This window comes from Coturnix japonica, chromosome 1, assembly GCF_001577835.2.
Source record: "Coturnix japonica isolate 7356 chromosome 1, Coturnix japonica 2.1, whole genome shotgun sequence".
NCBI classification, from domain to species: Eukaryota; Metazoa; Chordata; class Aves; order Galliformes; family Phasianidae; genus Coturnix; species Coturnix japonica.
In genome coordinates this window covers 150,458,116-150,479,515 of record NC_029516.1, presented here as the reverse complement: position 1 = coordinate 150,479,515, position 21,400 = coordinate 150,458,116, and the positions used below count along the sequence as shown (strand labels likewise).

Genomic DNA, 21,400 nt, shown 5'->3' with positions numbered 1-21,400 from the left:
CAACCCTTGTACAACACAGAAGGATTGTGTTGATGAATATGATTTAGCTGGGAAGTATTGGTAATGGTTGGACTAGATGATCTTCTAGGTCTTTTCCAACCCTGATAATTCTGTGATTCTGTGATTCCTTAGCAAGGTATCAAGTGCAATAAACTCTCCCACATACCTGAGAAGTGTGAGGGTGCCTGTATCCCGCATCCCTCCTCAGCCAGCACTCCTCATTCACACCCCATTGACATCTCTTTACGGGCAGGGCAATGTTTTGGGTTGTTTTACCCCAGATTATGCAGCAGGACCTGCATTCAGACCCCAGGGGAGCTGCGTTGGTGCTGCTGGTTGCTCTCTGAGGGAGAAAAGAGCTCCGGGCCTACAGACCCTTTCATTAACCGCAATCTCACTGATAGGGATTTACTTCGCTTCATCCTCTCTTTTATTTCGGTCAACCTCGGGAAAAAAAGGCAAGAGGATTTTATTTGCTCCCTATTTTTCCACAGGTTCGTCCCCCTTCTTCCTCAGCAGCCCGCCGTGAAGAGAGGCGGGCGTTCCGCCCCTCAGCACCGCCCCCTCAGCCGCGTCCCTCCCGCCCTTCGGAGGCCGGGACTGCGGCTGGGAGCTGCGGGGAGTGAGTGAGGAGAGGGGCCTGGAGGGGAGATCGGGGCGACCACCCGATCTCAGCGCCCCGTTTACTTCCAGGTCCGACGACAACGATGAACGTGTCCCCGTCATGTCTGTCCATGCAGTGGCTGGGAGCCTTCAGGCAGCGCGGCTCCGGAAAGGTGAGGAGGAGAGAGGCTGCGGGATGGAGAGCTTCAGATGGGGCTTCACCCCCAGCGTGCCTAAATAACCGAGATCTTAAAAGCAGAGCTGAATTTTAACGCGTTCCCAGTATTGAGGAGGTGGGAGGAAAGGCTCGACTGCTTCATGTTATGGGGAATGTGGTTTACTACATCTGTTGGCTGATTTCCTTCTGAGTGTTCCTTAATTACTTGTTGCTGTTTGGTAGTTCAATACTGATAGAGCTGTGGCATAGCTAAAGTCCCAGCATCTCGTCCCCTTGACATCTAATCTAAATCTCCCTTCCTTTAGTTAGAAACCATTCCCCCTTGTCTACCCATGTAAGAAGTCGATTTCCCTCATGTTGATAAACTCCCTTTAAATATTGGAAGGTAACACTGGAAGTACTGTTCTACCAAGCGTTATCAGTAATAGATGTATAAAGTCTGCCTGCACAATGTTTCCTCTCTTTTAGAGAGGCAAAATAAAGGCCCTATCGGATACCAAACAGTATATTTTTCTAAGTGCTGACACTAAATATTTGCAATTCAGCATGCTTGCTCTGAAGAGTTATTCTTCTGTTGAAAGAAAGGGAAATGCCTTGTGGTTTTGTAGCTTGGAAACTTCTGCTTTCCATGAGTCTGAAGGTATCTGGGCTAAATCTGACATCTGGATCACCTCACTCTCCCACAGGAGCATGAAAAGGGAAACGTGGGCTGGCAGAGGGCAGCTACCTTGTTCCTTTCTCTTTGTATGGAATCACAGTGATCCTGTATGTGATTCTTTGGACACTTCTGCATGGACACATCTAACTGTGAGACAATATGCCCTTCAGAACCCTTAGGGTCAGTCAGATTGAATAGGACCCTGGGCAGCTTGATCTAGTGGGTAGCTGCCCTGCCAGAACTAGATGGGCTTTAAGGTCCCTTCCAACCTTAGCCATTCTATGAAGGAATGAGAGGTTAATGCATGACCCATACAACGAATTTGCAGTTTTAGGCAGTTGATCTTTTGCTTTGATGGTCCAGGCGTACCTTGCTTCCTTATGGGAGTGTATTAGTGCATTTTACTTCCCTCAGTACCCGTGCTAAACTGCTTGCCCTGATTCAGCTCATGCTAGGTTGACAATATGATTAAATTTGGCTTACAGGGTCAAAATGGAAACTGGAAATGGCATGACCACACAAAAGAAAGTGCTTATCTGCTACAAATCTGCTCAATCTGTTTGAATTGTGTTCACATTGTTTTTTTGCCATCTTAAACCAGCCGGCTGTATGCCAGGTCAAGTGTTGTCCTGTTGTGTCATTTGCTTTGTGCAACCAAGTTGCTGACGTCAGCTCCGTATAGTAACATTATAACAAATTAGGCTGCCATGGGTGCATGACCACATTTGATGTCAGTTGATAATGCTGGGTGATCAGGCAGCTTGGAGGTCAGGGCTTCCTATACAGCTAAACTGGCCTTTCTTTCCAGCTGTACACTGCAGCTCCTTGAGTTCCAGGTAGTGATAATCTCTTCCAAGAAAGAAAACAGGTGAGAGGAAAACGTCTCTCTTTAGAGACTTGGTCTGCTTTATCTATCTTGTTATTTTGTAATTATTAAAGCTCTAGGCATCAAAGAATCACAGAATGGCCAGGGTTGGAAGAGACCTCAAGGATTGTGAATCTCCAGCCACAGGCACGACCACCAACCTCCACATTTAATACTAGACCAGGCTGCCCAGAGCCCCATCCAACCTGGATGGGGCCTGGACACTGAAATTCACCTGCCTTGTGAAATACAGAGTTAAGATGCCAGTGGTCTTTAGCAGAGCATGCATTTGATGGGACTCCCAGGCAAGCAGTGGCCTTAGCTCTTTGTCCCCTGATGGTGAGGCTGAGGTGTCACTACCAGAGTCTCCTATAACCAAGTTTTCTGTGTGTTCTTGTCCTAGTTAAGTGCTGAAAACCTGAAAGTGGATTTTACCGAGTCGGCGTTTTCTTCAAATCTCTCAGTGAGGATTAGCTGCCTTGCTCCGACACCTCAAATTTCAGTCCTCTCAGGTACGTTAATTCATTCCAAGACACCTCCTAGGGAACTTTACTGGTATTTGAGTGCTGGTAAATCTGTTGATGTTGGTGTGAGCTAAACAACTGCAGCCTCGTTGGAGAAAGAACACTGCTAATTGGCTTTTAACATGGGACAACATCAAAGTGCATTGTAGGGTTCGGAAGGAATCATTTCTTAGGTTTTTGTATTACCATAATTACTCACATGACTCTCTGTTACGGAATGGAAATTGAGATATTTTTCAAATTGGAACCAAGCTATTTCTGGAAGTAACTTAAGATGTGGTGCTGGTGTTTTTTTGTCTGTTCTTTTTCTCCAAGTTTAACTGTGTTACAGTTTAAAAACCTGCTTTCTCTTGAGTCACCTAAGAACACTTGTTTAACAGATAGAGTCAGCACAGCTGTATGATTTATGCTCTGTGATGCTGGGGAGTAAATAGGAAGGCTGCCAGGATGGCCTTTGCAGTAGGAGTGCAGAGCAGAATTGGAGACAGTGTAGACAGACTAAATGTTGTGTCTTGCATGGAAAAGTTTATAGGTCAGAATCATAGAATCATAGAACTACCCAGGTTGGAAAAGACCTTGAAGATCATCAAATCCGACCACAGCCTAACCGTAGTACCCTAACTCTAACATCCCTCTGCTAAATCATATCCCTGAGCACCACATCAGGGATAAGCCTCAGGTTACAGTATTCCTGTACAACTGAACCCCTTGATAGATATCAAAATTACACTCTTTTTCTTTAGAAGATCAAAATATATTTGTTTGAAAATCAGCTTGGTTTCGTTTTCCCATTCCTGCCTTTAAACTATACCATGGTTGACTGTGTTGTCAGGGTGCTTCTAGCACCGTCTGCTTTGCAAATGCAGTCAATAAAAACTGCTGTTTTGCTGCTGTTTGTACAAGAGCTTTGTTCCTAGTGGCTGGTCTCAACCAATGTTAAAGTGTGGTGAACTAATTTTGGCCTGATTTCGTGAGGACAAGTTTGCAGGAGCTCTCGCAGTACAGCTTGAAGACCATGTTTCTAACAGTTAACTTTTTCAGTTTCTTTCTTGAGGAGGGCTTGCTGTTTATAGACTTGCTTATCCAGACTGCATGTTTTGGATCCCTTCATTACTAAGCTTTCTTATCTAAGGAGCAGTTTGAGCACACGCTGGTTTCCAGGGGAGTTACTCATGGGGAGGTTTGTTGTTTCCTGTTGAGATATGCCCAAGGAGAACAATCTCTGGGCAAAGTCTGTAGTCTGTGAGCTTTACTTCTATTTTCACTAGTGGGGTTTAACATTCCTTGTGGTCTGAACTAACAGCCCTTTGCCCTGGAAATGAATCTCTTTGATTGTACCTATTCTTAGAGTTTTACAAGAGCCTTATCTTCCCCAAAGCAGACAGCTGTTAGCTTTGTTGTGATGAGGCTGATAGTTTCTTCTGAAGAACATAGACTCTGTGTCCAACCTCTCCATTCTGAGATGACTGCAGTTCTTATGGAGCATTTGTGGAAGGTATAGGATTCGGGTTCAGTTTATTTGTTGATATCTACTGACTGCAGCACACCCTCCTACATCATACTTAACACAGCTTTCCAGTTTTCTGTTGATCTCCAGTTTTGCAGTAGATCACGTAGGGCCGTGGCTCACATAGGCATTATAAAGAGCTCACTGTGACAGAACTGATATCCTGTAAATGTTGCTGCTCCCATTTAATGGACCAAAGGTTACTTTAGCCTTTGTGATAGAGGAGTGTCTGACTAAACTGAAACATGCAAGGACATGAACTTTCATTACTAGCTGTGCACGTCTTTTTCTTGTCATTGTACTGATCCTGCACTTGTCTTGCTATAATGTGACTTTCTGTTTACTGGCAATGGAACCAAACAGTGGGTAGCAGGGATTAAGTTACCTATCTGTAGCTCATCGGTGCTGGCAGAGCTAGGATGTTTCTGAGCATGCTGACAATTGGCCATCATTAAAGTCTTAGCTGATGTTTGGCTAGAAGAAGCATTCTTTACTGTTGGTTTATGACTTGGCCTTATCAACGATAGAATTGCTTCCTGATTGCTTAATGCAAAATCCTTCTTGAATGCACACAGTCGTGTCTGTTAACTTCAGCATAGGAAGTTCCGCATGAATGTGCCGAAGAACTTTACGATGAGGGTGACGGAGCACTGGAACAGGCTGCCCTGGGAGGTGGTGGAGTCTCTTTCTCTGGAGATATTCAAGACCTGCCTGGACGCCTACCTGTGTGACATGGTGTAGGGAACCTGCTTTGGCAGGGGGGTTGGACTCAATGATCTTTAGAGGTCCCTTCCAACCCCTACAATTCTGTGATTCTGTGATTCAGTTCTTCCCTTTCTTCTCACTCATGCTGAAAATAACATGCATTTTATTCATTTTGTAAATTAACTTTGTTTTTATTATTATCATCTCCTAACTATCTTTCTCTTCTTTTTTTTTTTTTTTTTTTTTTTTTTTTTTTTAACAGATGAATACTCCAGGCCAGCTGTAATTGGACATGCCGGAAGTTTGGCATCATATCCAGATAGTGCTGAAGCTATCAAAGACATCCTGGTGTCTGTTCTAAGTGCATCTGGTCTGAAGCCCTCTCTGCTGTCAGAGCACACCACCATGCAGGGAGCTGAGAACCCTGACAGCGACCTGGAGCGATGGGAGGAAAGCAGCAATGGGGAGAACGATGACGACACTGACAATGATTCTGTCCATCAGAGCACTGCCTGCACACAAACAGACGTTAGGTTTACACGGCACCGAGCCTGCTGGGACAATACAAACTGTGATTCCTCTGGACCTGCCCTGGATACTTTCTTTCATCCATGTTATTCCAACAAGGATCCTGCTAATTCCTCCCTGAATGGCTTCACTCTTTCAGACGTATCCCCTCTGAAGCGAGACTGCTTTACGCAAGTGACATTAACGGGAGGCACTGTCACTTCAGCTGTCGTGCATCCTGAAAAAGAATGCCAAAATCTTTTCCCTGAACAAGACTTGGCTTTAACAAGGCTTCCTCCGGATTCAACTGGTAGTAAGCCAACGGATCTATTTAAACACCCTGCTGCTTCAGAGCCTGCAAAAGTCAGCAATGCTGACAGCAGCTCTCCCTGTGTGTTTTCCCAGTTGGAGCCATTCAATCGAACAGGTAACTTGACATTTCACACATCACTTTATTGTTTCGCTATTTCTGTGCTAGGAAAGGAAAGACCATGTAAATGAAACTGAAGTTGGCCCTATTTATGGTGAACGCTAATGCTGTCATTCAAAATAGGGGGGAGGAAAGAAAGAGGAAGCTTCAAAATGAAGGAGGCAGTGAAACAAGGCATTTCGTTGACTCAGAAATGCTTCTTTGGTATGCAGCCTCCAGTGTCACTCAACTGCAATCAATATAGAACATCCCACGGATGAGACTTCCAGTAGCTTCATCGTTTCTTCAGTGTTGCTTTTCTTCTGATAGCAGACAGCATAGATCTCAGTGTGCACAGCCTCCTCTCCCTGTGTTTGACATGAACTAGAAGGCAGGCAGTCCTGCAATTCTGCTTTTACTTACGTTTTTGGAGGGAAGGAATTAACATCCATCCTTGGTTTGACTAAGGGACTTGTACAGGAGCTGGACTACTTTCACTCCTCTTCCCTTTCTCAATTGCACCAGCTCTCTCAAAGCCTCTCCAGACCCAGATCGGATTCTTTCTTACCAGTTTCTGTCTGTATGGATGCCTATTCTGCAGACTGATGGTTGCTAATGAGTGTTGTGCCTCCTTCTGTTCCTGCAGTGGTATGGAGCTCAGCCTTACTAGATGCTGGGTTCCAAAAGGATGGTGCAACTGAAACCTTCTTTTTGGGGGCTGGAAAGAGGAGAAATAGGAAGGAGCAGTCAGCCTACCTTCATGTTAAATTGAAAAGCAAAGGCTTGGAATTGACTCTCTGCTAAGCTTTGTTTCTAAGGTCTGATGCTTCCTAGCTGTTTGCTGAAGGCAACTCTCAGGACTCGAGTTGGCAGCAACACCTCAAATTCCCCTCTGCAGGAATGGGATCCTTTAATAGTCAGAGCTTTGTCATCCGGGACAGGCTGTTGTCAACTGTTAGGATGGCAGAGCTGTTGGTTGTTTGCTTCCTCTGTTAGGACGGCAGAGCTGTTTGCTTCCTCTGGGTATTTTGTTTGCTGACCCAGGCTGGGTATTTTGTTTGCTGACCCAGGCACAAAGCGTTTGAAGCCTGCTGGGTAGAAGCAAGGAGAAGGAAACCACACCCCATGCTGGGAGCTGGGTTCAGCCAGTCACACAGGTTTTGGGAGCTCGGTCTGGGAAACAGCCAAGGCTCCAAATGTCATCAGGGACCACAGGGCACGTGTATGAGAATAAGTTGCGTGTGACTCAGGTTTCTGGCACAAGTTGGACATGTCATAGGTTTCTGTTGGATCAGTAATGCTCCTGCTTCACTGCAGAAGGAACACAGGAACACAGCAGCCAGGTGGCTGAAGAAGCGTGACCTTAGTTATGTGACCTGAAAAAGCTCCTTGGTGCTAATGGAGAGCGTGTGACAGATTTGTTGAGGCTGCTGTGTCACAGGTATTTCAGGAGACTTGTTCCTGCATTTAACCATTGGGTATGCCAAGGTCATTTCCTTCTGTGGCTGTAAGCACTCCTTCCACAGCCTTAGCAGCCTCCGGGCATTGAATGGTGCTCAGGGACAGAAGCCAACCACGTCACTTTGAATCAGACCCAGGGTGAATCCTGATGTTGGATGCACTGGACTCCTTCCCTGGAGTCTGCCCATGCTGCTGAAATACAGAGCTGGCACAAAACACTCTCCCCATGCCTTTGACTGGGAAGAGGCTTTGCCTTGCACGGTTCCTGTGATGCTCACTTGGTTGTTGCATGAGTCCAGAGATCTACTGCAGTTCTCTAGGTTAGGTTTAGGTTGGATGTTAGGGGGAAGTTCTTCACTAGGAGAGTGGTTAGGCCCTGGAACAGGCTGCCCAGGGAGGTTGTGGATGCCCCGTCCTTGGAGGTATTCAAGACCAGGTTGGACGGGGCCCTGGGCAACCTGATCTAGTAAATGTGTATGTTTGGTGGCCCTGCCAGGCAGGGGGGTTGGAACTTCATGATCCTTGAGGTCCCTTCCAACCCGGGTCATTCTGTGATTCTGTGATTCTCTGTGACATCCTCCATTTCCCACACAGCTTCTGGGAATGGGAGTAAAACTTTTCACATAGTAATTGTTCAAGCTAAGCGTCACAGTACACCTTGATCCCAGGAGAACCTGTCTGTAGTGATGTATTCTGTGTTTTTAAGTGCTTTTACAAAATACACATTCCTTAGCATGGGTCTTTATTTAGTTTTCTGCCTGCTTTTGTACTTGTCATCCCAACCACATTGCCTCAGCATGGACATGACATCCTCCTCCATAGAGAAGTGAGGGAAATGTGGTAATTTCTACTGGTAAATCTCTTGAGCAAAATGTGAGTCTCATTATGCTTCCTGTTGGGATTCCCCATTCTTAATTCCCCAACTCTTGATTTTACCCTCACTTACATTCCTGGGCAGCTTTAGTAACATGTGACATGCTGAAACTCTTCCATGGTTTCAGTGAGACATGGATGTTCCTTTTTTTTCCTCCCCTATTTCTGTATAGCACCAGTCGTCACGTGGTGCAGAACGTTGTTTTCATGTAGAACAGAAGTAAGTTGTATTTGAAACTATGAAACCAGAATTGTTTTCCTGCTTTATACTATTAAAAGATGGAAGACGGGTGAATAAGGTAAGCAGTAGAGAAAGCTCCATTAGGTTTCACAATTATATATCTAAATCATATGTAAAGGTAAATAATATTTTTGTTCCCTTATTTCTGCTTGTTTTTAATTAGGAGGATGTTTCTTATCCCAACTGATAAGAATACAGGATTTTATCAAGCTGTGGGGTCTTTAGCACTTACTTTACTCCTCAGATACTTTTTTTCCAGTAATAGGATTCATGGAATAGGTATGGCAATAACCTAATTAGGTGTTGAGTTTGCTTCAGTGATTAAAATTCTTATGAAGAATCAGATCGTCAGCCCCTCCATTTTTTCCTTTTGTACCTCCTTAGTGCGTACAGCATTTTAAGTCTGCAGGAAAACATATGCTAACTTTTAGTGAATGGTGGAAAGTTCTTAATGGTAGGTGATGAGTTTTTTTTTATAGAATCACAGAATGACCTGGGTTGAAAAGGACCACAATGATCATCCAGTTTCAACCCCCCTGCTATGTGCAGGGTCACCAGCCACCAGACCAGGCTGCCCAGAGCCACATCCAGCCTGGCATTGAATGCCTCCAGGGATGGGGCATCCACAGCCTCCTTGGGCAACCTGTTCCAGTGCGTCACCACCCTTTGAGTGAAAAACTTCCTTCTAATATCTAACCTAAACCTCCCCTGTTTCAGTTTCAAACCATCACTATCCACCCTTGTAAACAGTTGTTCCCCCTCCTGTTTATATGCTCCTTTCAAGCATTCAAGGAAGCATATCCTACAAGGAAGGATATGGTAACATGAAGACAAAATTTCTTTCAAACTGCTGTAATTGCACAAGACCAGCAGTGATTGAATGAATCCTGTAAGTCTGGACAAAGATTCATCAGATATTGGTGACTTATTATTACTTATTATATCCACAGGTTCTGCTTCCCTTTTGAACGTAAGTGCTGTACCCTTGAATCGTACATTGCAGGACATCTTTGTGCTTCCAGAAGATGTGGAGAAGGTGAGAACAGCAAAAATATATTGCAACAATGATATTTTCCATTTTTATAGGTATGAAACCAGATGGAACGAGGCATTTCACAGTAACAGACATATTTTAGAACTATTTTTTCCACCATTTTCACAGAATCACAGAAGGACTGAGGTTGGAAGTGGCCTCTGGAGGTCATCTGCACTGACCTACCTGCTTATGAAGGGCCAAGAAATATAGAATCATAGAATCACCAAGGTTAGAAAAGACCTCTAAGATCATCCAGTCCAACCATCCACCTAGCACCAATATGTTTTCCCAATGAAATTTTGCAAAGTCGATTTGCTCTACGGTGACTTTAAAGTAACTATATGCAAATGAAAAATAGGTTTGCGACCTAAGGTTTTACATGTTGCTTTTGCAAAAGGTACTTTGGAAAGGAGGTGGTATATTTCTCTACCAACACCAATATAATTTGCTCTGTCACCAGGAGACCAGGGAGCAGATTGAAAAACCCACTAAGGTACACAGAGTGTCAGGAAGTCTGAGCGTTGTAATCCTGTGCCAGGAGGGATGTGGGCCAGGTGATGTAGGAAGACATCCCACTGTGATGTGAGTGGGAGGGAAGGGAAATGAGAAGGTGTCACAGCTGAGCTCCTTCCCAAGGTGACGGACCCTAACAGCAGGCAGAGCTGAAAGCTGATAGTCCTGCTGTGTATAGGAGCACCAGAATCTGTATTGTTTCACAATTGTTCTCAGATAAACTCCTGACTGCTTCTGTCAGCAGGTCGTGCTGGTATGCTGTGCTCTTCCTCTAGCCTGGGGTTAACCAATGTTTGCAGCAGCTTTTGGATCTTCAGAACAGCCTCTTTGCCTCTTAAAAGGAAAAAGTGCATTCATTGCTTTCCTTTTTTAATGGCATGTCCAGAGATTCACTGAAAGACTCTGGAGAACTAAGTGATATTAATCAACACTAAGTGAAAGAAGTTTCTTTAAACACCTACTGAGACTTCTGAGATTAATGTGGACGATAAGAAAGGATTTGGCTCCGGACAGTAAGAGTGCAGTGGAGATGTCTGCTGTGCTCTATAAGATTTAGGGTATTTTTAAGCACCAGTACCTTTCTTCATGCTTGTAGGAGTTGCCATAAATACTGACACAAGTGAATTTCCTGATCTTAAGTCACTCCAAGAATACTTGAATTATTCTGCACATAGAATCTCTACCTTTAGGTACCAGCACAGGAGCTGAGAGGTTTGATTTTGAACAGTGCAGGTACATACAGTAGAAGGGAGAGAGAGAGTATGCTGAGTTTCTATACCACCCATCAGATCTGAGCACCTGCAGTTCATTTTATAGCCTATCCCTTCTGGCCTCATCCATGTTAGCATGAATGCAAAAACTGCTTGTACTCAACTTGCAATGATACCATAACTTGAAATTAAATCCTGTTAAATACACTGCATGGATTCACATTTGTATATTAAAAAAGTCAGCGTAACTAGAAGCCCAAAAATGCGTACATATACATCAGTTAGGCATGTAATTAAGTTCCTTTGTATCTAAAGATGGGCAAGATAAAAGTAAATTGTGTGTTTTAATCAAGGGTGAGACAATTATCTGGGCAGTTGCCTTTAGGGTATTGTCTCCAAATTGGCCTTGGGGTGGTTTTTTTGAGTGTGTGAATGAAAGGTGAAACAGCCGTACATTTTCATTTCTTGAATAGGAAAAGCATGTGGAAAATGACACCTTTAATGTCCCCTAAGGTGAATATTGAATGTACAGCATACTAATGAGTGTTCTTATCTTGTGTCCAGGAGAACGCCCACTTCTTTGTTGCGGATATGATCATAGCATCCCTGGAAAAGATGAAATGTAATATCCTAAGCCAGCAAGCAGAGTCTTGGGGTGTGGATGAAACGAGTGGGTCAGATGGCAGCTATCACACTGATTCGGAGTTATCTTCTTATCCTGGAGAAAAGAAGTCTGATTCTTCTGTTGCCTCCACAGACAGCGGTTATGAAGGCAAGTTCCTCCATCTGTAACGCCGCATTTTCTGGCAGCCATTGCTGTGTATTCTTGTGCAAGAAAACACCAAATGAACTTGGGCATTGCTTGCAACCATATCCCCTTGTCAGCTTTATTGAGTCTCTCCATACTTAAATCCTCATTTGCAGGATTTGAAGTGTAGCTCTTTCCTCCTGTGCTGAATTCTGCAGTTTGCAGATCATGCCATGCAATTGGTTTGAGTGGAATTGCCCTGAGTATCCATGTACATTTAGTTTGAAGCAGGTTAATAAGTCTTCCTGGCACTGTAATGCTTGTGTCAGCACATGCATTTTTAAGTAGATTTAAATCTCTTGAGTAATACAAGTATTAAGAGGCGTAACTTAAGTCTAGGTGGCAGCTTCTAGGGAAAATGAATGGTGTGCACTTGGAGAGGCTGCTGTTAAAACTTGTATTTTAGTTTCTAGAAGCTTCTCCCTAAGAAACCGGGAAAGATGCTGCATGACAACCTCCCAGGACTCCACTCTGTGTGTCTCAAAGTCTTGCAGATAGAGGCTGTGTGCTAGAAGTTTGGGGAAGCAAAGAAAAGTGATGAGTGTAATTGCAGCTACTCTGTAGATGCTGGATAGCTTTATTGGTGCCTTCTTTGTTCTGGTCAGGCTGTGGCATGCTGATGGGCAGCTCCTCAGTACATCTACCACTGCATCACGAGGCTACTGGACTTCCTTGCCCCAGTGACTCAGAGGATGAATATGTCATCATTGGTAAGACTTTAATTGCAGAAACAGCTTTATTGTTCAGCTGAGTTTGTTGCATCACTTGGAAAATTTATTGACTTAGTAAGTGCAGAGATTGAATGGCAAAATGGAAAGAGCTGTGTAGACGTGAGTCTTGGTAGAAAACATGCAGAAACCCCTGGGTGGTGCAGGATTTCCTCTCTGCAAATGAAATATCTTTGTAGGTCTGAAGGATTACAGCTATGCTTAAAGCAAATTAATTTGAGTGAACAAATGAGGAACTCACATTTAATTTACAGCCTCAGCCAACTGTAGCAGCGTTGTTTGGGAGAATTTAGGACAGTATATATTATATATTTAACTAGAAAACTATTAGGCTTCAGGCAGCTCTACCTCTGATCTTGGAGTAGAGCAGATTATCACTATGCCTTTAGTTGCCAGTGCTCTGCTCTTCAGCGAACCCAATGTTTCTCTGCTTACCTTCTAGTTTTCACATATACAGAAATATGAACCCTTATAAGTGGCCTGAGCGATGTTTAACCTCCATCTTATTTTCTCCTGTTAACAGATGATTATTATTTTTATCTGTGTCTTAGCTCTGCAGAAATTCAGCCTCCTTGTGCCTTTTTTTACAGCCTGAGGTTATTTCCCACATCTAACAAGGGTGCTGTATAAGATGAATGTATTAGAGACTGATACCTGTATTAAAATAGAAGATAGATATAAAACAGTGCTGAGTAACAGAAGCTTTGTTTCATGGATAATTTGATCAAGTTTTCTCCTTTACCACAGAACTCGAACACCTTGAAAATCTGTCTGTGACCTCAAAGGAAAGGTAATGCTTTGTATTTTCGTGTAACAGCCTTTGCCATTTAAGCCCGGTGCAGTGGCACTACCTTTTCTGCTGGGTCTGGTGACTCTTCTGGATGGGCTGGGGAAAGGTGTGGGAGTGGAAAATATGGTACTCACCAAGGAAGAGGAAGGAATGCTGCTTGACAGCAAATGTTTATGTGGTACTTGGCTTCACAAAGCATTCATCAGTTCTTGGAGTCTTGCTGGAGGGCGGTGTATGCAGCTCTTCGAGGGCCTGGGTGTATCAAAGCAAGGGAATAGGAATGAAGGGATGAAAGACAGCTCTTCGGGGATGCAGAAGAAGCAGTGAAGCTGTTGATGTCATGCTGCCATTTTTCACTGTCTTTATTGCTTAACTTTCAGATCGTCTTTTGAACCAGGCAGCAATTCTGCTGAAGCAACAGCTCAGGAGTTGTGCAGAGCTTTCAGAAAACAGTGGTTGCAAACAGAATCTGCAGTGCAACTGTCTGGCTGCCTGAGCTCATCTAAACAGAGAGTGAGTCTGAGCCGAGAACAGCGGGCTCTTTATTCTGTTCCTCAAGTAACTATCTCACTGCAGTTCTCTCCCTGTTATGGATAGTGGGAAGCCCTTCTGTTGGGACTGATGTGAAGGAATTTAAGTGTGGGAATTGCTTGCAGGTCAAAATCAAAGTTTAAAATCCAGAAGCACAAAGGGAGAAGACTTCTATCATTTAACATGTCTGGGTATGAACATGTTCATCTTCATGAGTTTGTTTTACCCAATAGTCTGTGAAAGAAGAGATTCCAAGAGAGCTCGAATCCAGTTTGAATCTGGCTGAAGAAATAAAGCTGCTGTCTAAATTAAGAGGATCTTCTGGCTGGTCCCCACCAAGATCTCAGATTATATTTAGCATTCACCCTTCAGTCAAGTAAGTCCAATTAAGTGAGTACTGACTGTGTAGCAATGGAGGCTTGTCTAAAACATGCTGAAATTAATGGAAGGGTGATTTAATAGAAGCTAAGATTAGAGCTATTGCATGGCACAGCTTTCTGCAGTGTCTGTCAACAGCTTTGGAAAGCAGATGGCATATGTTTCCCCTCTGTTGGCACGCCTTGATTAACACAGTGTGTGCACTTTTACACAAAGGGTATGGAGCGCAGTCCTGTGGGGAAGGGCTAAGGGATTGGGATGGTTCAGTCTGGAGAAGAGAAAGCTTAGAGGAGATCTCATTGTTCCCTACAGTTCCCTGGAAAGGAGGTTATGGTGATGTGGGGCTCAGCCTCTGCACCCAGGTAACAGCGGTATGATGAGAGGTGATGGCCTCAAGTTGCACTGGGGGACATTCAGGTTGGGTATTAGGAAGAATTTCTTCTCAGAAAGAGTGGTGAGGCATTGGCACAGGCTGCCTAGGGAGGAGGGGGTGAAGTCGCTGTCCATGGAGGTGCTCAAGGAAAGGGTCACTGTCCAAGGAAGGGAAAACTGTCTCTCAAGCTGGGGAAAATGATAATAAAACTGCATTTTATAGTGGAAGGCGTAACCATTTATCTCTGTATGCAGGAGAGATGCGGTGGTAGCTGCCCAAAACTTTACGTGTGTTGGTTGTGGAACCCCAATAGAAAGCAGTAAGTATTATCAAAAGAGAAAAGAAAAAAATATACTTGTAAGTGATAATCAAGCTGTAATACTTATCAGCATAGATATAGCACAGTTGTAGAATTGTGTCTGAGCTAGAAGGAAAATCTCACTGCTGGCTGTGCCTACAATAAAAGGGGTGGTGTAGCCCATTGCCACTGCTCAGCATTTTGTATTGTGGACAGAATACAGTACTTGATACTTGATGTCCTTGTGAGACACAGTGACAGTCAACAATAAAACAGAGAAAGCTACAAACAATTAAGCCTTCAGGCTGGAAGACAAGGAAATTCCTTGCCCTTCTCTCCATTAGATAGGAGTTATTTAGACAGAAACAGTGTACCATCAAGAAGTACATCCCCTAAATATTCACAGTGTCATTGCTACCTGTGTCCCTGCAGAGTATATCAGGAGACTCCGCTATTGTGACTACCTGGGGAAATACTTTTGTGACTGTTGCCACAGTTATGCTCAGTCTGCAATTCCTGCCCGAATCCTCATGAAGTGGGACTTCAAGAAATATTACGTATGCAACTTCTCTAAACACCTCCTGGACAGCATCTGGCAGCAACCCATTTTCAATGTGTCCTCTATTAACAAAGCCCTCTATACGAAATCTAAGGAAATGGACAGGGTGAGGGTAAGTGGTGGATTATCTTATGTTTTTGAAGCCGTGGATCTGAGACTTTTTGGGAAGGACTCTTCAGAGCCAGTTGTCCTTGCTGTGTGTGGGGGAAGGGGTCAGAGTTTTCTACACTAACACTTGTCTCATCACCACTTCTGGGACTTGCCCACAGATAATGAGGGAGCAGGGAGAAGTCTCCAATCTATGCCAGAAGTTTCATTTCTTCCCATCTACAGGAGGCATTTCCTTAATTGATTTTAGTTCAATGAATAGCTGGGCTTCCGCAGTAAATATTTACTTCTGCTCAGCAATTGAATATTGGACAGTTCTGGAGGTTTTGAATGACTCCTTAATTTTACGAGCTTTTAGTAAAACACCTTTGACTCGTCTGAAGGTTGTACTTCCTACAAGGAGGGCTGCTCTGCCTTCTTATCTTGCACCTTGGTGAGCTGATGTGGAGCAGTTGGCAGCACCAAGAATTGTTTCGCTTGTCAGTGAATAAAAGTAGTCTCAGCATTCCTTGTCCCTTCATGCATTAGAAAATCCACTTGTTAAAGTTTGTGCTGAGTGTGAAATTCCTTCTTTCCAATTACAACCGATACACTCACGAGTTTCTGACTGTTTTCTCACTTATAAGCAATACTCTTTCATTTACAAATTGTTGGTTTTTTTTCTCTCCTTTTTATCTTTTAGGAGACACAAGAACAGCTTTTTCATTTAAAAAAGCTTTTGAAAACCTGCAGGTTTGGTGAAAGGTATGGGCCATGATTATGAGTGAGAAATAGCTTATAAACCACACATATATCTGGTATATCTCACAGTCTTCTCTGGAGACTTTTGAGTGCAATTTTCAATGAGCTTATCTGATAATTAGTGAAAAATCTGGTAACAGAACTTCTTCCCATTGCACTACAAATGTTGAGTGAAGAGCAGCTTTTTAAGTGGTAGCTTTTATTCCTGCTTTGTATGTCTTTGGTTGTCATTAGCTCCTAAAAGGCCAGATATTATCTACCTCTATGAGATGTTGTATTGAAAAACCAACAAGCAAACAAAGAAGATCATTAAGTGTTCGTAGATTCCTTCTAGAACTTTGTCATATGCTCAGTTCAGTTTGTTGTATCCAAATATGAAAATGAAAGTAGTAACCCAATGTGATAAATGCTAGAATATGAGGAGGCATGAAGCTCATCTTGCTTATTGCTGCAACCTAAAGATCTTTGGCGTATGACTTCTCAAACTAAGGGCGTAAACAGTGGTTAGACACGTGAATGATGAAATCACTGCAGAATTGCTGACATCTCTAAAAACAGCCATGAGCAAAATAAGCCTTAAAAGTAAGTTCTGTTATCGCTTCAACGTGGATTTCTTTAAGAAAGTCATCAGTTATGTGTTGTTCATCAAAATGAAATGGATATTTTAATGCATTTCTTCTGCACAACGTTGTGATTCAATTATAGAAATAAGCACTAAGATCTTCGCTGCACCTTCTGTATTGGCCATATGTGGGACGTAATAGTTATACTTTCAGTGTTTGTGTTCTTTGCACAAGTGTAGATCACCTAATAGTCATCTATGCTGTATGAAAACTCATTAGCAAGAAAAAGTAAATAAGCCAGGTTTACTGCACTAGATGCGGTATGGGATTTTGTAAATCGACGTGGATTTTTTGTTGGGTTTCTTTGTAGCGTACTGAAAGAATTTGAACGGGTCCCCAGCCATCTGACGGAGGAGCTGCATCTCTTCTCATTGGATGATCTGGTGAAGATCAAACGAGGGCAGTTACTGCCCCTTCTTAAAGACATTCTGAAGAGCTCCACCTCTCACGTTGATGGCTGTGAGGTAAGGAAGGGTTGGTACCCTTGTGTCCTTGGTGTGAGGAATAGCCCTGTCAACGTTCCCAAGTAATTTTTTCCTGGATTAAACTTAAAAAGTAAACCAACTTTCTTTCCACTCCTGTAGCTCTGTCAAGCAAAAGGATTTATCTGTGAATTCTGTCAGAGTGCAGATCTGCTCTTTGCATTTCAGATTTCCAAATGCAAAAGGTGCACAGGTACGTTCCAGAGCAAACACTTTTCCTCCTTCTTTGTGTAAATCTGTTCCAACTGTTACTGTAGGAAAAGACTGAGAACTTGCATGTATATTTGAGAACTCTAATAGTGTGTGTATTTGAAAACCAGCCTGTGGTGGCTGTCTTGTACCAGTAAATTCAGAGAGTAAAAACAGGGGCTTGTCTGATCATAATTACAGCTGCTGGGGGAGGCTGGATCAGTGCTGTCCTGCTGCTATATCACATTTCACCAACATTCACTGTAAATCCTGGGAATCTTACCAAAACAGTTGGTCGTAGTTATTACAGTGGTTATTGTTGCCCTGGTTTTATGCTGCTTCTGTTTACTTTTACACTTGGGTGAACCAGGCAGAACATTCTTAAAGGAATGTAGCTACTGATTGATTATTTTCTTTTCCTGGATTTTAAACTGCTTGTGTTTATAAACAGAGTGCAAAGCGTGCTTTCACAAAGCCTGTTTCAAGGCTGGAGGCTGCCCCAAATGTCTGCGGATCGCAGCTCGGAGGACGCTTTCAGAAACTCCATCACAGGTGCCTCTGTGAAACTGGATTCCTCTGATGGTTGCTCAAAGCCAAGTCTTCAGGTGCATGACTGAGTATTGAATGATGTTGTTTTAGACATTACTATTTTAAATGCATGTTTCCTTTAGGGGAAAAAAAAAAGAGAAAGGAACCAAAAAAAGGCCTTTAATACCATCCCTGAACTCTCCCTTAAGGAGTTTCATCTTAACTGGTGACAGAAAACCTGGATGTTAATTCTGGGAGCAGCATTTTGTTGCTGTTTTGTTCTTATATGTAAGATCTTTAATATTGTATTCCTTCCATGTAAAAATGATTCTTCTCTGTAATTATGCAAATAATGTATAGATAGTAAACAAGTCCTGGAAATCCTTACCTGTGTCAGATTTTGGAAGTAGAAAAAGAGGTGAAACATGAAGTCATATTCATGTAAGATTTTACAATATAAGAAGCTTGTTTGCAAGCTTTATCATAGAATCATAGAATTACCCAGGTTGGAAAAGACTTTGAAGATCAAGTCCAACCGCAGCCTAACCAGTACCCTAACTCTAAAAACCCTACACTAAATCATATCCCTGAGCACCACATCCAAACAGCTCTTAAACACATCCAGGGATGGCGATTCAGCCACCCCCCTGGGGAGCCTATTCCAGTACCTAACTACCCTTTCTGTAAAGAAGTTCTTCCTATGTAGAAGCTGATCTGAATTTCTCTTCTGGTGAACACTTGATGTGAACTGTGGATTGTAAGTTTGTCTTTTAAACTGACTTACAGCAGCTTGTGATGTGTTTACACTTGCTGTCTGCCAGATACCCTCCCAGCTGCTCGGTCACTCTCTCTCCTCAACAGGACAGAAAGAGGAAGTAGGATGGAAAAGCTCGTGGGCCAAGATAAAGACAGGCAGCTCCTTTAACAATTAACGTCATGATCAAAACAGACTGAACTTAGAATCAATTTTATGTATTGCCAATTAAAAATTGAGTAGGAGGGTGAGAAACACCTTACCCTCATTTTTCCCAGGCTTAACATTACCCAGTTATTCCCTCTTCTCCTCTCATCCTAAGCAGTGCAGGGGAATAGGGGTGCTGGTCATGCTATAACAGAAGAAACCACTGCTCCTTTCTCCTCACACTTTCCCCTCACATGGGATACAGTCCTTCAGAAACTACTCCAACAGTGGGGCTTTCTCACAGACTGCAGTTCTTCAGGATAAACCTGCTTCTGCATGGGCTTGCCATAGGACATACCCACTGTCTCTACCACAGTCCTGCCAGAGAAGCCTCAGATCTTGCAAGCATGTACTTAAAGCTGTGCTCTCTCCACGAAGATGCCCTTAATATTTTGAATTTATCATTTTCATTTTGCATTTTGTTCTTCCTCTCCCTGCCTTCTGGCTCCAGTATTTTGTAAGGAAAAGGACAGATATCTGTAACCAGGCTCTATTTTAGTCCATCTCTGTGCTAGGACTCACAGTATGTGAAGTAGTGGACTTGCCAACTGTTCCACTTAGCTGTTTTTCTCTGTGGCCAAAAACAGACCAACTACTTACTGCTCAAGCAAGATTATCATCTCTTACTCAACATCACCAAAGGGATACTGACGTGTAGACTAAGACGTGATGAGAAGAATCCTGCTTATTTAGCTGACCGTGTTAAATGAGAATTTACTCTTGCATAACATTAAAGTCGGGTGCACAACTAACTGAATCACATGAAAGGCCTTGCTGTAGGGATTTTCTGCTTACAAAGGAGCTCACTTGAATAATCCTTCCGTGGGATAACCTGCGGGGTAACTTAATGCATCTTTTTCATTATTCACATATTTAGAAGAGCTAATCTGGTTTCTGGCTGTGCTTTTCACAAATGCTTGAGATATACAGATGTATGTAGTGGGGGGGAGCCAGAGGCTGAGTTTCACATTTTACATCCACTCAGTTAAGTCCAGGCTAAGTCCAGGTCTCCATAGAGCATGTACAGCTTATCCTGGCTAATCGTAGCTAAGTATCACAACGTGATCTCAGCATTTCCTCATCAGTTGAATACAGTTAATTACAAGAGACTATCCTTGATGAATTCAAGTAGTTAGAGGAAAGACCCAGAAGGATCATTACTGCTGTAGGTCAAGTAAAACTAGTAAAAACATTCAGCTGGTGACAAGAAAGCAAGAAGAACTGTTGGTCACGTGTTGGAAGCCATAACAGGTTATTATTTGCTATTCTGGGGGAGCAGACTGAGGAGGGTCAAGACCGGCAGATGCTGAGACCATAGTTTTGTTTCTGTAGTGAGAAGCAAGGCATGGGTGACTGAAGCCTGTACCTATGATGTGTTCTCAGTGCCACTTTCCAACTCAAACAATTATATTATCCTATGAACTGCGTTCTCTAAATCAAGTTGTGAGGTTTGGTATTGTCCTAAGAAGCTTAATATTACTGAGCATGTCTCCGTAAGTAAGTCTTGGAGTTTGATTTTTTATGAGGTTAGACTAGACTATAATGCAGATCCAAGGTAAGAGTTGTTTAAGAAGCAACACTGAACACTGATGCAAGAGACACAACTGTTCAGCCATTGCTCAAGCAACGTGAACCAATGCCCCTTCTATCCAGTGACATTCCATAATGCCATGTTCACACAACAGGAGCACTGCTGAGGATTCTACTGGCTGTATGTTGGAGACACAAGACAGAGAAACCTTTTCCTAGTAGCAGCCTGTCTTACTTTGCTAACAGAATTCAAGACTATTGAATTACTGATTTCTATAGGAACAGGTTTTCAAAGGGTACAAACATCTCACTCTTGCTGCTAAGTTTTACTTGATTTTGTAGCACTTTTGTTTATGCTGTTACATGTATTTTTCTTTCGGTTTCAGTTCTAAGTGGTCCAGAGGTGGAAGTGCTTTGCTAAGGTGGTGGTGTAGTCAATTCAAAGCAAGCCAGTAACTCTGAAGCAGCTGAGAAATGCTGCTCTTGTCTGTTAAGGAGCACAGTGTGGGAAAGGAGAATTTATTGGTGCCTCACCGGTGACTGGGAGCTGTTTTCCTGTGCTCTCATCTCAGTCCAATGGTTACTGTAAATCAAGTTCCCTCTCTCCAGTTTCTCAGAAGGTGAAATTAGATCAAAGCTGGAATGGTTTCATTGGCACAGAGTATGTTTTCAGGCTTCCTACACGTTTTGTGGATGAGACAAAAGAGCACAAGCAGTATTTTTGTGCTAAGTCAGCAGAGGATATGTTTATGCTTCTTGTGTAGCAGAGAATTTCCTAATCTAACTCAGACCCAAGTAACATCTGGTTGTAATAGCAATGGCAGGATAAGCTGCTCGGCACAGTGCTGACAGGGCCAGACCATTTCCGAGCTGGGAATGCAATCCACATGGGTCTGCATCAGCCTAGACAAAAGTGTGGGGGTGTACGACTGAAGCAGAGCCCCGTGGCTGCTTGGAAGCACACAAAAGATTGATCAGTCTCT

General features: G+C 43.1%; 1 protein-coding gene across 1 annotated transcript; it reads left to right on the top strand.

Annotated features, from left to right (window-relative positions):
* The first annotated feature begins 558 nt into the window (after nucleotides 1-558).
* RUBCNL (rubicon like autophagy enhancer) lies at nucleotides 559-18,313 on the top strand. The gene is made up of 15 exons (XM_015851780.2): nucleotides 559-776; nucleotides 2,708-2,816; nucleotides 5,303-5,974; nucleotides 9,482-9,567; nucleotides 11,355-11,562; nucleotides 12,204-12,308; nucleotides 13,074-13,116; nucleotides 13,497-13,629; nucleotides 13,881-14,023; nucleotides 14,653-14,717; nucleotides 15,129-15,367; nucleotides 16,046-16,107; nucleotides 17,038-17,191; nucleotides 17,312-17,402; nucleotides 17,850-18,313. The coding sequence occupies exons 1-15, from the start codon at nucleotides 708-710 to the stop codon at nucleotides 17,960-17,962; spliced, it is 2,292 nt and encodes a 763-aa protein (XP_015707266.1). The 5' UTR covers nucleotides 559-707; the 3' UTR covers nucleotides 17,963-18,313.
* The last annotated feature ends 3,087 nt before the right edge of the window (nucleotides 18,314-21,400 follow it).